General features: G+C 38.2%; 1 protein-coding gene across 2 annotated transcripts in view; it reads right to left on the bottom strand.

Annotated features, from left to right (window-relative positions):
• The window catches only part of REPS2 (RALBP1 associated Eps domain containing 2), a 231,222-nt gene that overhangs the window by 47,472 nt on the left and 166,489 nt on the right, over nucleotides 1-17,261 (bottom strand). For both annotated transcript variants that reach the window (XM_007454850.1, XM_007454849.1), the window contains exon 14: nucleotides 16,454-16,515. In XM_007454850.1, coding sequence (XP_007454912.1) covers nucleotides 16,454-16,515 — 62 coding nt within the window. The remainder of the gene's footprint in view (nucleotides 1-16,453; nucleotides 16,516-17,261) is intronic.

The following is a 17,261-nucleotide window of genomic DNA, read 5'->3' as shown; positions in this document are numbered from 1 at the left end:
GTTCAGCAGTAGGTGGAGGCAGCTGAGAGCTCATACCCAGTAGAATAACAGGGATTTAAATGCCCCACATGAGGCAGGATTCCCGCACCAAGTTCATTCCCTAAAGCCAGAGGCTAAGGTGACACTTCACTACCTATAAACCTGCAAAGCCACGAGGAAGCCTGTGAAGGTGCTCGGGGCTGCCTCCTAATGAAAGGAAGCAGAAACAGATACAACACTTTAGCCTGGTCTTGGGCTCAGCCACCTTCTGGTGACATCTGCATGATCACTTACATCTGTACCAGACGGAAGTGCTGAACCTCAAGGAGAAGAATTGGCCCCAGACTAGAGGCCCATGGGCGCAGGGTGGTGGGGTATGGTTGGCAGGGACACCACTGAACTGCTAGGAAGAGAGGAGCTCGGAGAACTGAGAATGAAATTGAAACTCTGATACCAAATAAGACTGCTAAGCAAATTTCTAAACAGCACGGAAGGAAAAAAGCCAGCAATAAGAACAGCCTCCCAAAAATAAGATGAATTTACTCCTGACTAAAATGAAGACAGAACAAGTTGAAAATAACTTTAAAATAATTTTGTTTAGAACCCACAAAGTTAAAAGTAGGGAATGCATCCTGAAAAAGAACAGAGAACTATGAAACAGAAATTGGGAAAAGTGAAACAAGAACAGATTAACATAAAAAAGAATGGACTATAAAACCTGGAATCATAAACAGTTATAAATTTGGAAGTCAAAGATTTCATCCACAGCCAACCCAGACAGATCATGACATAAAAAGATGAAAGTGCCATTACTAGAAATAAAAGATGTGTTGCCAGATATAGAAGCATAGCTAATGAGTTTGAGAAGAAAATAGAAGAAATAAGTAGAGAATCAAAACCTGCAGAGATATGACTAAGAGTGTTCTAAAATTAAAGACATGATTTTCCAGATGGAAAGTGCATACCAATCATCATCTAGAATAAATAAATTTAAATCTATGCCTAGACACATCACAGTGAAATTGCAACAGAACATCGAAAATAAAGTTTTAAAAGCCACCACAGAGAAAAGATAGTAACTCCAAAGGAACCCAAAATAGATTCACAGAATACTCAGCAGCAACAAAAATAAATGCCAGAAGAGAAGGAGGTAATACATTCAAAATGCTGAGGGAAAATAATCTTCAACCTAGAATACTATTCATACCTGCAGCAAAATTACCACTTAAGAGAAAGGGCAATAAGTTTACCATCCAGAGAACATGGATGAAAAAAACTACTAGGTTATGTATTTCAGTAAAAGGTTTATGTGAACCTCACAATTGCTGGAGTTATCCTAACTATACGATTATGCAATATTACATGCCTCATCACAAGTTCTGAGAGCATGGTCTCTTAAAAGTAGCTTCCAAAGGCCATTTAATTCTGATAGAGCTTTGACTTTTTTTTATTCTAGTTGTCATAACAGAGAGCATTTTTTCTCTTTCTCCCAATCTTTAATTGAAAGAGGAAATCTTTAAAAGAAAAACTGCCTAATTTCCCCACCAGAAGAGCTATTTAAACTTCTACCAGTTACTGCAGTCCACTTCCAAATGCTCTACAGTAGATACGTGACATTTATGACTGAAATGTATAGAGACCTTCAAGGATACCCAAATTCACAAACCTACCTCTCACAAAGGGTCTCCCCAAAATAGAGAATGTACTTATATAAACAATTTATCATAAGATGAGATAGCTAAATTATAGATGAACTACTTAAGTGACCCCTTTAGACCCCTAAAAAGAGTTAGTGGAAATTCACTGAGGAGTTAACTTCAAAGTTCAAAGGCCCAATGAGGAGCGAACACTGGCCAGCAACAAAGGAAAAGGAATTTAAACTCTGACCACAGCAAAGGGGCCGATCAGTGTGTTCTATGGACCTTCAAGATCACTCTCAGAGAGTACAATATCTTACTATCAAAGGTCTACTGAATACTTTTATGTGGTACAATCAGTAAACATTTCTGTATTTGGATCTTTTCTACTATTTTCCCTGTAAACATTCTAATGGATGTCTAATACTCTATTGGGTGGGTATACATACAATACTCTTAACCAGAGCCTTCTTCTTGGGCATTTGTGTTGTCTGTATTGTTTTAATTTTTATCAATAATACTAAAATAAATGTCATCATAGAACTTTTCCTTTCTTTTGAACAAGCTCTTGGGGAAAATTCTAATGGCATTTGTTGATAGCTGGCAAACTTTGAGTGCTCCTTTTAAAAGGAGGGGATTTATACTTAATCTTTCCTCCTCTATTCCAATGCCAGTATTTCATCACTCTCTCTTCTCCTTGAACTTCTCACTATGGCCATTTCCTATGCCTTTTGAATTTCTCATTCAATGCCAGCTGCATGAAAATAGTACTTTTCAAATTCCTTTAATAAATCCTTATAAGAGGACTTGGAGAGCTCTCAAAATTCTATCAACAAAGATTGGTCTAAACCACAACTGTTTCTTCATGCTACACCAACCTGGAAATATGATTAGCTTTTTGAGTAAACTATGAAACAATTCTACAGCTAGGTACCATAGAGTAAAATGTACTGCCAAAATCAATATATGAAAAAAGGTCTTACACAAAGCAGAATAATCTACTTGAATCTTCAGCCTTGATAAATTCAAAACAATGTTATCTACAGTGAGAGATAAGTTTATCAGAGCCTAATTTTAATTTAAAATACAGCCTTTTATTTTAACTAGAGGACAACACAAGAAGAGTTGTGTCAGTCAAGCTACAGGTTTGTCAATTTTGTTGATCATCTAAGAAACCCAACTTTTGGTTTCAATGATTTCCCTGTTGTTTTCCGATTCTCTATTTATCTCCACTCTATTATTTCCTTCCTTCTGCTAGCTTTGGGTTTAGCTAGCTCCTCCTCTTTTTTTTAATTGAAGTAGAGTTGATTTACAATATTATATTAGTTTAAGGTGTACAACACAGTGATTCAGCATTTTTACAGACTATACTCCATTTAAAGTTATTATAAAATAATGGCTATAATTCCCTGTGCTGTACCCTAACCCTAACCCTTGTTGTTAAGCTATTTTATACATAGTAGTTTGTACCTATTAATCCCATATGCCTATCTTGCCTCTCCCCACTGGTATCCACTATTTTGTTTTCTTTAACTGTGAGTCTATTTCTATTTTACTATATACATTTGTTTACCTTTCAGATTCCACACGTAAGTGATAACACACAGTATTTGTCTTTGCCTGCCTGACTTATTTCACTAAGCATAATATTCTCTAAGTCCATCCATATTGCTATAAATGGCAGAATTTCATTCCTTTTTATGGATGAGTAATATTCCATTTTATATATATACACCACTTCTTTATCCATTCATTGTTGATGGATACTTAGGTTGCTTTCACACCTTGGAAATTATAAATAATGCTGCTATGAACACTGGGTGCATGTATCTTTCCAAATCAGTGTTCTCATTTTTTTTTTGGATGTATACCCAGGAGTGGAATTGCTGGATCATAAGGTAGTTCTATTTTTAGTTTCTTGAGGAACCTCCATACTGTTTTTCACAGTACCTGCACCAATTTACATGCCCACTGACAATGTACAAGAGTCCCCTTTTCTCCACATCCTAGCCAACATTTGTTATTTGTGGTCATTTTGATGACAGCCATTCTGACAGGTATGAAGTGATGTCTCATCATGGTTTTGATTTGCATTTCTCTAATAATTAGCAACACTGACCATCTCTTCATGTGCCTGTTGGCCACCTGCAGGTCTTCTTTGGAAAAACATCTATTCAAATCTTCTATCCATTTTTTTAGCCAGGCTGCTTTTTAAAAAATATTGAGTTGTATGAGCTGTTTATTTATCTTGGATATTAGTCCCTTGTTGGTCATATCATTTGTAAAGTATTTTCTCCCATTCATTAGGTTGTCTTTTTGTTTTGCGGATGATTTCCTTTGCTGTGCAAAAGCATTTAACTTTAATTAGGTCCCGTTTGTTTATTTTTGCTTTTATTTCTTTTGTCTTAGTAGACAGATCCAAAAATGTATTGCTTCTACTTTTGTCAAAGTGTTCTAGTTTTATGCTTTCAGGTCTTGCAGTTAGGTCTTTAATCCATTTTAAGTTTATTTTTGTACACAGTGTAAGAAAACGTTCTAATTTCATTCTTTTACATGTAACTGTCCAGTTCTCCCAATACCACTTATTGAAGAGACTGTCTTTTCTCCACTGTATATTCTTGCCTCCTTTGATGTAAATTAATTGGCCACAAGTGCATGGGTTTATTTCTGGGTTCTCTATTCTGTTCCACTGATCTGTGTGTCTGTTTGTGTACCAGTACCACGCTGTCCTGCTTACTGTAGCTTTGCAGTATAGTCTAGAGTTAGGGAGAGTGATACCTCCAGCTTCGTTCCCTTTTTCTCAAAATTGCTTCAGCAATTTGAGGTCTTTTGTGGTTCCATGTGAATTTTAGGATTCTTTGTTCTACTGTGGAAAATGTCATGGGTATTCTAATAGGAATTGCATTAAATCTGTAGATTGGGGCTTCCCAGCGCAGTGGATAAGAATCCTCCTGCCAATTCAGGGGACATGGGTTCAAGCCCCGGTCCAGGAAGATCCCACATGCTGCGGAGCAACTAAGCCCGTGTGCCACAACTACTGAGCCTGCGCTCTAGAGCCCACGAGCCACAACTACTGTGCCCACGTGCCACAACTATTGAAGCCTGTGCGCCTAGAGCCCGTACTCTGCAACAAGAGAAGCCACTGTAATGAGAAGCCCACGCACCTCAACAAAGAGTAGCCCCCACTTGCCCCAACTACAGAAAGCCTGCGCGCAGCAATGAAGACCCAATGCAGCCAAAAATAAATAAATAAAATAAAAATTAAAGAAAAAATCTGTAGATTGCTTTGGGTAGTATAGACATTTTAACAATATTAATTCTAACAATACAAGAATATAGGATATCTTTCCATTTCCTTGTATCATCTTCAATTTCCTTCATCAATGTTTTATAGTTTTCAGAGTATAGGTCTTTCACTTTCTAGGTTAAATTGATTCCTAGGTATTTTGTTCTTTTGGGGGCAACTGCTTTTTGGTTGTTTTTTGGTGTTTTTTTTTTTCTTTGCTCTTGCTTTCCAATAGTTCATTATTAGTGTATAGAAAATCAACAGATTTCCGTATATTAATCTTGTATCCTGCAACTTTACTGAATTCATTAATTAGTTCTAATAGTTTTGAGGTGGAGACTTTAGGGTTTTCTATGTATAGTATCATGTCATCTTCAAATAGTGAGTTTTACTTCTTCCCTTCTAATTTGGATGCTTTTTATTGATATTTCTTTTTCTTCTCTGATTGTTGCTGTCAGAATTTCCAATACATTGTTAAATAGAAGTGGTGGAGAGTGGGCATCCTTGTCTTGTTCCTTATCTTAGAGGAAATTCTTTCAGCTTTTCACCACTGAGTATGATGTTAGCTGTGGGTCTGTCATAAAGAGCCTTTATTATGTTGAGATATATTCCCTCTATACCAACTATGATGACAGTTTCTTTTTATCATGAATGGATATTGAATTCTGTCAAAGGTTTTTTTATGCATCTGTCGAGATGATTACATGATAGTGATCCTTCCTTTTGTTAAGATTGTGTGTATTACACTGATTTGTGAATACTGAACCATCCTTGCATCCCTGGAAAAAATACCAGTTGATCATGGTGTATGATCCTTTTTATGTATTGTTGGATTGAGTCTGCTAATATTTTGTTGAGAATTTTTGCATCTATATTTATCAAAGATGTTGGTCTGTAATTTTCTTTTTTTGTAGTGTCTTTGTCTGGTTTTGGTATCAGGGTAATGGTATCAGGGTAATGGTGGCCTCATAGAATGAATTTGAGAGTGTTGTTCTGTCCTCTTATATTTTTTGGAATAGTCTGAGGATAGGCAGTAGCTCTTCTAATGTTTGGGAGAATTCTCCTTTGAAGACATCTGGTCCTGGGCTTTTGCTTGCTGGGAGCTTTTTTTTAATTACAAATTCAATTTCACTACTAGCAATAGGTCTGTTCAAATTGTCTGTCTCTTCCTGATTCATTTTTGGCAAGTTTTATGTTTCTAGAAATTTGTTCGTTTCCACAAACGAACACAATTTGTTGGCATATAACTGTCTATAGTATTCTCTTATGATTTTTTGTATTTCTGTAGTATTGGTTGTTATTTCTCCTCTTCCATCTTTTATGTTGTTCATTTGGGTCCTCTCTCTTTCCTTCCTGATGAGCCTGGCTAAAGGCTTATCAATTTTGTTTATCATTTCAAAAAAACAGGTCTTGGTTTCATCTTTTCTTTTTTTTTGGTCTATTTATTTCCTCTCTGATCATTATTATTTCCTTCCTTCTGCTCATTTTGGGCTTTGTTTGTTCTTCTTTTTCTAATTCCTTTAGAACGCTTAGGTTAAGTTGTTTGAGATTTTTCTTGTTTCTTGAGGAAGGCATGTATCCCTATAACGTCCCTTCTAGAACTACTTTTGCTGCATCCCACAGATTGTAGAAAGCTGTGCTTCTATTTTCATTTGTCTCATGGTATTTTCTCATTTCCTCTTTGATTTCCTCATTGTCCCATTGGTTTTTTAGGACTGTGTTGTTTACTCTCCATGTGTTTGTGCTTTTCCTGTTTTTTTTCTGTAATTGATTTCTAGTTTCATACCACTGTGGCTGGAAAAAATGCTTGATATAATTTCTATCCTCTTAAATTTGTTGAAACTTCCTTTGTGTCTTAGCCTGTGATCTATCCTGGAGAACATTCCATGTGCACTTGAAAAGAATGTGTATTCTGGTCTTTTCAGATGCAATGTCCTTACTATTAAGTCCAACTGCTCTATTATGTCATTTAAGACCACAGTTGCCTTAATGATTTTCCATCTGATCTGTCCATTGATATACAGGGGGTGTTAAGGTCTCATACTATTATTGTATTATTGTCAGTTTCTCTCTTTATGTCTGTTAATATTTCCTTTATATACTTAGGTGCTCCTGTATTGGGTACATATATATTAACAAGTATAATATCCTCCTCTTGTATTGATCCCTTTGTCATATAAAATGCCCTTCTCTGTCTTTTTTTACAGCCTCTGTTTTAAAGTCTACTTTGTCTGATATGAGTGTTGCTACCCCTGCTTTCTTGTCATTTTCATTTGCATGAAATATCTTTTTCCATCCCCTCACTTTCAGTCTGTGTGTGTCTTTGGCTCTACAGTGCATATCTTGTAGACAGCATGTACATGGGTCTTGTTTCTATATCCAATCAGGTACACTATGTCTTTTGATTGGAGCATTTAGTCCATTCACGTTTAAGGTAATTATTCACATGTATATTCTTATTGTTATTTTGTTAATTGTTTGGTGTTTTTTGAGGTCTTTTTTGTTTCTTTCTTCTTTTGTTCTCTTGTGATTTGATGACTATATTTAGTGTTATATTTGGATTCCTTTTTATTTTATGTGTGTACATCTATTATAGATTTTTGGTTTGTGGTTACCATGAAATTTTTATATAGCAATAAATAAAATATGCTATAAATATCATATAATACATGATTGTTTTAAGTTGTCCATCTCTTAATTTCAAATGCATTATAACAACTCTGCATTTGTACATCTAGTTGTTTTGTGTATCCCTTAAGGTCACTTGGTTTTTTAAGAGTATGTCATCTAATTTCCACATATTACTGAATCTTCCAGTTTTACTTCTGTTACTGATTTCTAGTTTCTTTCCACTGTGGTCAGAGAAGATACTTTGTATGATTTCAGTCTTTTTAAATGTACTGAGATTTGTTTTGTGGCCTAACATATTTTCTATCCCGGAGAATGTTCCATGTGCACTTGAGAAAAAATGTGTAGGCTGCTGTTGTTGAGTAGAGTGTTCTATAGATGTCTATTAGGTACCTATTTCCTTTTTGATCTTCTGTCTAGTCAATCCATTAATGAAAGTGATATATTAAAGTCTCTATTATTGTAGAACTGGACATTATTCCCTTCAGTCCTGTTGGTTTTGCTTCACATATTTTGGGGCTCTGTTGTTAGGTGTGTATATGTTTATAATTTTTTATCACATTAATGGATTGACCCATTTATCAACACATAATGTCATTCTAAGTCTCCTGTAACAATTTTTATCTTTAAGTTTATTTTGGTCTGATATTAGTACAGCCACCCCAGCTCTCTTTTGGTTACTATTTGCATGTAATATCTTTTTCCATCCTTCCACTTTCAATCTATTTGTATCACTGGATCTAAAGTGAAGTCTATTGTAGACAGCACATATTTGGATAGTTTTTAATGCATTCTGTCTGTCCCTGACTTTTTTTTAATATATATATTTTCTTTTAATGTATTTTTATTGAATTTGTTACAATATTGCTTCTGTTTTTTATGTTTTGGTTTTGGGCCATGAGGCATGTGGGATCTTAGCTCCCTGACCAGGGATCGAACCCACACCCCCTGCAGTGGAAGGTGAAGTCTTAACCACTGGACTGACAGGGAAGTCCTGTCTCTGCCTTTTAATTGGAGACTTTAATCCATATAATTTAAAGTAATTACTAATAAGGAAAGATTTACTTTTGCCATTTGCTGTTTGTTTTCCAGGTCTTATACCTGTTTTCTTCTCAATTCCTCCATCACTATCCTCTTTTGTGATTAACTGATTTTTTTTTTAATGTAACATTTTTATTACCTTCTCATTTTTTCCATATTTTTTTTAGTTTTTTCCGTAGTAGTTACCCTAGGAATTAGTTAATATCTTAACTTTATAACAAGTTTGAATTAATACCAACTTCATATCAATAGTATAGAAACCTCTGCTCCTACACAGCCCTGCTGCCTCCTTATATTACTATTGTCACAAATTACATCTCTATGCATGTGTGCCCATTGACACAGATTTTAAATTATTGTTTTAAGCATTTCCCTTTTAAATCATATAGAAAAACAAAGGAGTTACAAACTAACAATGCAACACTACTGGCTTTTATACTTACCTGTGTAGCTACCTTTACCTTTCTTCATTTCTTTTTAGAGCCTCAAGGCACTGTCTAATATCCTTTCATTTCAGCCTGGAGGACATCCTTTAGCATTTCTTACAGGGCATGTCTACTAATGACAAATTCCTTGAGGTTTTGCTTATCTGGGAATGTTTCAGTCTCCAGTGACACTGTCTGTGGGGGTGTAAAGTGCCTCCCCAGGCGATCTGCTGCCATCAGTCACAGTTGAGAGACTAGATTCCCCTTTTGGTCTCTGCTGAAGCCATGTTTGCTGACTAGGAAAGCACCACTCTGGGCTGTCTACTGCTACCACATGAGGAGCAAAATACCAGCCTCTCCAGTAGGTCTCTGCTGACATCAGAGGGGGGAGCATCCATGGTGTTTGGCTGGGGTATAGCAAATATTGTTAAAAAGGTTTACATCCAGCTTAGCTACCTCCTTCCCAGTGCTTTGGCTGGGGAGTATATTTTTTTGTTTGCATCTGTCAGTGGTTCTCGGTTGCAGGCTCCTCCAGTGCCCAGTCCAGGATATATGAAAGATTTGTTAAAACTCAGGGGACTCACTACTATGCTATTCCTCAACTCCTGAGGCCCTAGTCAGCCTGCTTTCCTCTTTACATCTTTTGAAATCCTCTTTCTGCCATATTATGCCTAGGGTTTTTAGTTGTACTTAGCAGTGGGAGAGCAGGGAGAAATTAGTCTAAGCCATCTTGTCCTCAATTGTGTTTTGTGATGTTTCATCTATACTTGCAACAAAATTTTTCTTGGACAGAGGAATACAACACATAATCAGAAACTTTAAGCACTAAAAGGATTTATCTAGTCTAATCTTCTCATTTTCTAGAAGAGATAGTAGGTCCGTCAGATGAATTTGCTTACTTCCCATAAAGCCATAGAGCTTCATAATAGTAAGGCTAAGAATAAGACCACAGACAGACACATTTGTATAATGCTGTACAGCTTTCATTACGTACTTTCATCATCGCAGATGAAGATAAATCCTGGACCTAGATCTTCTTTCCTTAACCACTGAAACACTAACATACTGTGATTTTCAGCTAATCTTCAGCATGCACTGTAGGACAGAAGAGAGTAACACTTTGGAAGAAAATGAAGATGGCATCTTAGGTGATATATGTTTGTAAATTCTCTTCAAAATAATTACTGAGTTTCTAATACATAAATACATAGAAGACTACCTCTTGACATATACTAAATTTATATTTTGATGAGTGAAAATCAGGATGCCGTATAGACCTTGGAAAGCTTACAAATATGCTTCATCTACATAACCAATATATTAAGGTGATTTAGTAACTAATGTACATTACATGACATCATCTGAACACATTATAGCAAAAGATCTCATGATATGTGATATATGCCCACAGGGTTCTAATTTAATAAAGAAAAAAGCCACAAAGCTTTAGAAGCAATAACATTTCTATATTGTTTACATTTCAAGAATGTTTCTTGCTATTTTCTTATAGATATTTGAAAATCGCCAGTGAGATAATACTTCATTTTACTCTCCTAAAAATGGATTTAGTATGCATTTAAAATGGATTCAGTATGCATGCTATACTTTAATCAAATTTACATTTTAAAAACATATTACATAACCCTGTAAGAGACTTACATAATCACTAGTAATGCCAAAAAAGAGAGAGAGCTCTAAAACTCTTAATTTCTCCCAGGAGAATTTACTATTTTGTATCATCAACTACATTAACTTAAGAAAAACAGTCTTGAAATGAAAAGATACTCATTTACAAGGACAATGTTTTTTTTTTTAAAAAAAAAGCATGGAGTATCAAATATTTCAGAACTTCAGGGCCTACAAACTGCCATTGAGTTTAAGTGAGCCTCAGTCTTCCCTTGCAAATTAAATGAAGAGAGTATTTTATATCAAGTTGTATCTAAGAAATCTGGCTTTGAAGTAAAGCGGCACACCCAGCATATTCCTACTGGATTCAGTATTGCCTTAGAGACCTGATCCTAGCCAGATGGCAAAGTCAGATGACACATTAGCTGAATGGACTATGGATTCCTTTCAAGGCCATCTGTGTTCATGGCTAGTCCTTCACAACAGTACACAGAGGACTGGAGGCACACAGCGACTAGTCATTCCAGCAAGACCTTCCCATCATGCCCCCTGACCCTGCTGAAATCAGTTATCACCAGAAGCCCGGGACCCCCAGGCCATTCACTGTGATCAGGGTCCCTGTCCCCATAGGGTCTGGATATATCCCCTAACCGGACTTCGTGTCTCCCACCCTCCCCACCATGGAGAAAGCCTCCCACCGTGCCCTTTAAGAACTCGCGGTGGAGCACCAACAGATCCCCTATATTCTCAAATTCTTCTTTGAACATTCCTTCCTCTCACCTTAATCCAGTGCTTCTCAATCCTGACTGCACTTCAGAATCACCTGGGGAGCTTCTACAAACTCCCAGCGCCCAGGCCTCAGTAGGTTGCAAGCTCCCCCAAACGATGCTGGTATCCGCAAGGGTGAGCACTGCTATGCTGAGCGACACCCTGTGCTGTCCCCTCAGCAGCTGCTCCCCAGACAGAACTCTCTCATCAGGGGGCCTTTCCTCTCCCACAGCTCTGGCACCACCGGAACTAAAGAGAGCAGGCTGGCTGTTCTTCACTGCCACCTCCAAACATGAAATCTCTCTTGTCTAAAATCTCCTAGCTTTCCAAATTGCGGGCAGTTCCTCCAACACACAGGGACCTCTTGTACACCTGTTTCTTTGCATTTGCTTTTTCTGTACAGTAATGTTCTGAACCCCTCAGCCATTAAAAAGAAAAGTTCTCTTGTTTCTGTAAAACTCATTTCACTGGTAACCTTGGCCCTTGCATGAAGCCCTCTTGGTCTCTCTCAGCTTCGAAGTATTGCTAAAATGCTTCCTTCATAGCGCTTTCATCCCACAATGCTATTGTAGTGCTCACTGCATTGCTCGCGAAGAGCACTTGCCGTTATAAAGTGAGAAATTAGTGGTATAAGTAGGAAAATTCGGAGCACATGAGTCTACAGGGAGCCGCAATTCATCAAATGTGGTGCTAACACAAAACTGAAAATATTATCCTTTGGACCAAAAAAAAAAAATCTCTTTATTAAAGATAATTACACTGAAGCTGTGGCTCTATCACAATTGCTATAAGAAATCTGGCCTGAGATCAACACTATTAAAGGGATTTGGCTATTGAAGTACCACACAGGCTCCGAGCAGAAAACAGACCTACAGGACAAGCACCAACCCTGTGAATGGCATTTTACTCAGTTCATACGCACACAAACAATGAGCTAATAAGTTTAACTAACTCTCATTTTAACACTGCTCCATATGAAACAGTTACCTCTAATTGCTTTTTAATCATTTACACTATGAATCAGTCTTTTTAAAAAAAAAGTGTCACCTCTGGCCTCCAGCCTGAGCCAAAATACTACACCCTGCTCTCTGGCCTGTCCACAGGAAAACATGGGACCAAAACGTTTGATTCTTTATATACTCACTTGGTCCTTCTTGATCTTACCTATATAGCATGAAAAATAAGATCAGTTTCTTTGAATTTATTCCTTTTCCTAACTCCAGGGCCCCATTTGTATAACTTAATCCAGATGTTCATATCATGGTGGTGCCTGGTCTAACTAAGGGCCAGTGAGGCTGCATTTTATGCTGAAAACCTAAATCTCATCTCTCACTTGATAAAATTAGAGACAGACTTTTGGTGTATGTATGTATGTATGTATCTATCTATCTATCTGTATATATATATAAACATATATATATATATGTATATCTTTGTGCACGTATCTGCAACTGTACAAACTCTCTTACATACTTAAAAACTGATAGTGCATTACTGATTGGCCACATAGTTTTTTTAAATAGTGTTCCTCTTGTGGGAATAAAATGTTTTCTTTATTATAATCTAGTCTTGCCCGTTTATCAAGTTATATAATATGAAAATGTTAAATTCAAAAACTTTTTATCTTAATCTCTTCTCAAAGCTACTAATAAATACAATGATTTTAATTATACAAGGCTTCCTGGTTTCTCCCCTAAGTACTACAGTTTAAGCCCTACAAAAGAAGTCTCTGTAGTTAAGTATATATATATTTTTTTCCAAAGTCACCTTGATTGTCCATATATACCAAAGAACAGTCAAAAAATTTTAACATAGCAAAAGAATAACTCAGAGTATTTAAGTTCTCTATAATAAAATTTGTTGCTTTTCTGTTCCTTCTTCCTCTCTCATGAGGAAGCAACGAAGAAAACACAACAAACCGAAAACACAACAATTTGAAATCCCAAGCTAATGTGTGGTAAACTTTCTTTTTCATTTTCACCTCTTTTAGGGAAACCTATTGGCATAAGATATAAAAATTTAACTTTAATCACATAATATACAGATGAGGTGACAGATTAAAGATGTTTGGAAATGTTCTTACCAATACCTTAAGGCTGGTGTATAATCATGTGCTACGCCCTCAGGATATTAACAGTATTTTATAAATAACAGGATGAATGGTCACAAGCTAGAAAGCTGCCAGCTTTAACAAAATTGACCAGGTTATGGCTTCCCTGGTGGCGCAGTGGTTGAGAGTCCGCCTGCCAACGCAGGGGACACGGGTTCATGCCCTGGTCCGGGAAGATCCCACATGCCGCGGAGTGGCTGGGCCCGTGAGCCATGGCCGCTGAGCCTGCGCATCCGGAGCCTGTGCTCCGCAACGGGAGAGGCCACAACAGTGAGAGGCCCATGTAATGTGATGGATTAGATATAAAGTTTATGGGGTAGGAAGGTTAAACTTTGATTCCTAGGTGTCTGGTCCCTTGGGACTATTGGGAAATGTCATTTACTGGGATAAGGAACTCTAAAGGAAGGCAATTTTAAGGGGTAGAGGTTCCTGGGTTTAGTTTCCCAGTATTGACTTTCAGGTTAATACATGTTTAGGATTCAGAGAAGATATCAGACCTAGGGATATAAATTTGGGAGTCATTTAGATATAGGTGTTTACCCAGCCCACCTAGGAAAACTTGTATAGAGAAGAAGAAATTTCAAGACAAAGTGTCAAAGAACCCCAACCCTAATACTTGAGTAAATGAAGATGTGATGGCAAAAAAAAAAAAAAAAAAAAAAATTGACCAGGTTGCTTTACTGTGGGACTTCAAAGCCCTTAATGAGCTGGCGTGCACTGCAAATCTCCCAGAGCAGGTACAGAGGCAACAAATCTGTCTTACCACACAGCCCTATTAATATCTCCCAGGAGAATGCTTCATCACAAGTAGTTTGGGAAAGACTGAAACATATAGGTGCTCCATACAGATGGTTAGGTGACTTTCTCCTGGAGCCAACAGTAGGAATTTGACACGGCACAAAGACTAAACACCACCGTGTGTGGATCAGCCAGGACTTCCTCTGTTGACTGTGTGTGTCCCACGTACAGTGGGCGAGGAGGGGAGTGTAGGGGAGTGAAGTGGTGGAGGGCTCTTCTGCCTGCTTTTCGTACACACCTGTTTCTAAAGTCTGAAAACTCCATAGTTAGGCAGCTGAGCTGGAGGCTTGGGCTGAGTGCTAGGCTCACTGTTTACACTGTGATGGGAAATCTGATAGACAAACAAGCAGTCTCTTTTGTTAACAGTGACTTCAGAATTCCCAGGCCCCCACCAGCTCCTCACTCACCAAGCCCCAGAGCAGGCAGGAAGCCCACCTAGAGCAGCTCAGATGAGGACTGCTGATAGCGGCAGCACGGTTCACAACCAGGAACTAACTACTGTCACTTGTGCAGCAGGAGAAACATAAGGAGGTTGGTCACAAAAGCCCTTTCAGACAAGTGTTCCAAGCATTCATCCAGGTGGCTCCCAAGTCCTGGTCTGAAACCAGCAGCTGGTAGATAAGCACCTCCGGAACGCCCACTAATGTTGTGACAGGCTTGCTGTTGGTGTAAATCAGGAGCATCAGCTCATCTAGGTCCTCCTGGGGGACGTGGTGAAAGCCTCAACTGCCAGTGCAATGGAGCCCTGTCTTCCTGTACACACGGATACTTTGACTCCAACAATGGGAAGGGGGAGGAACCTTCAGGAGATGGACCTTGGCTCTACTGTTTACTAGCTATGTCACCTTGGGTAACTTGCTTAACCCCTGTATGCTTCAACTTCCTCATCTGTTTTTTTTTTTGTTTTTTTTTTAAGGTTAATATTTATACCTACTTCTTAGGGTTTTTGTGAAGATTAAATAATGCATTGAAAGCACTTAGCACAAATGCGTGCTCTCCTATAGATGCTCAGTAAACACAGCTAATAATTTAAATGAGTAGAAATCACAGCCAAGGAAGGGCAAGGATGGAACTAAAGCTTGGCAGTAGTAAATAGCAGGGACTCAATAAACACTTGTTGACTGGTTAATTAATCTCTCGTAAAGCTAACGCTGGAATATTGAAAAAACGGTTCTCATTTATATGTGGGTCAGGAGGAAGAGGGGTTTAATTACCCTTCAAACTGAAGGAGGAAGCCCATGTCTCATGGTATTTGCATCTCGAGGTTGAGCGGACACTAAAGACCACCTAATTCTCTAAAAGAAGGACAAGCCAATGTTTAAAGTGGTTTCAGTGACTCAGCGACTCCTGAGATGCACCATATGGAAACGTATGCTCTGAACTACCCAGAGAAATGAGGTAGAAACTGGGTCGCTTTACAGAGAAATTTCTCGACATTTCCTGCCCAAAGTCAGAGAGGGTCTTTAAAGATAGTTTCTTCAGGAGCAATTAATGAAAGGAAGGATCTGTAGCACTCTTTACCACACTCCACGGATTTGCTGTTTGCTTCTCATTTTCAACTCTACAAAGAGTGTTCATGTAAAAGGCCATAGTAGCACATGTCAATAAGGCGGAATTCATTCACAGGTAAAACAGATTCAGGTGATACAGTCTCCCAACGCTGCTGATTCAGCTTTTTGTCCCAAAGGAAAACACCATCCTAAAAAAAGCACTGTGGGCGCACTAACTCCATGCTGAGGACCATTTATTTTTAGTTTATGCAGAATTAACACAACTCCTAAAACACTGAGGAAAATATAGGCACTCAGACTGCACATACTACACAGAAAAGCCACGTTCCCCAGCACCAATCGGAGAGGCACCCCTTCTGCTCCTCTCTCTGTAATGAAAACCACACGCAACCCTCTACAGCCAAGACTGAACTGTTTGACACATTTGCTTGGTTGCTTATTGAGGAAACTGTCCCCTTTCCACATGAGGCTGGGGGCTGGCTGGATAGGAAGAAATTCAACCCCACTCTGCTCTCCCGGTCCAGTCCAGACATCATCTTGGGAACCTGACCAGCCAGTTCTGTGGTGATCAACCCTCGCAAAGGAACCACAGTGGGAGGACAACTGCCTACTGACAGTTCTCAGAAATCAACGTCGTCTCCTACCTGCGATGGACAAGGTCTCGGAGGAAGTGCGGGTGGTGGAGGTAACAATCCTGACTTAGAAGCTGAAAAGAAAAATACACACCGTTAAGGACCACCGAAAACAACACACAGCACTCTTCCACTTGTTAACTGGGAAGAGCTATCGCATTTAACCATTTTAAATTTTTAAAATCTACCTGAGGGCTTTTTTTTTCCTTAAAAGAAAAAGAGTACATGCTATTTCCAATCCCTTTTTCATTTTCCTCCTATCCAAAATCCAAATATCTATATAGGCTGTTGTGATTAAGACAGTGTAAAACAGTAAGGAAATGACACCCTTTGATCAAAAGACTGGAACCCAACATGGGAAGGACAGTCAATCCCCAATTCATCTGATGTTAATTATTTAGTTTCAAATACTCTAGGCCCTTTGGCTCCTCTCCTATTTCTCCCAAGCTCTCAGCCATTATACTGCTCATTAGCCTGAGCTGGGAGCCAGAAATCCAGAATCCCAACAAGGCAGCACTGCTGCCCTGTAAGTGAGTGGGTCTGAGAGGAGTAGGAGAGCCTGCAAATGATGGACTAAAATGATATTTAGGGATTCTTCAAAGATCTCAATTTCCTTTGCGCCCTCTGATCCTTATTATCAGGGATAATTAAATCTGTTTCTAAAATAATCTGGCCCCATTTGAAGCATCTTCTGAAAGAAAGTTTCATTCTAACTTTTTAAAAAAATTTTGTGAGATACAGAGAAACCTGGAGTTAAGCCAAGAATGTCTGAGTTGTAATTTAACAATGAAAACAAACATCTGCTATCGAATTATAAATA

The sequence above is a fragment of the Lipotes vexillifer genome, unplaced genomic scaffold (genome assembly GCF_000442215.2).
Source record: "Lipotes vexillifer unplaced genomic scaffold, Lipotes_vexillifer_v1.1 scaffold586, whole genome shotgun sequence".
Lineage (NCBI taxonomy): Eukaryota > Metazoa > Chordata > Mammalia > Artiodactyla > Lipotidae > Lipotes > Lipotes vexillifer.
The sequence above is the reverse complement of the archived record's forward strand: the minus strand, read 5'-3'. Positions and strand labels throughout refer to the sequence as shown.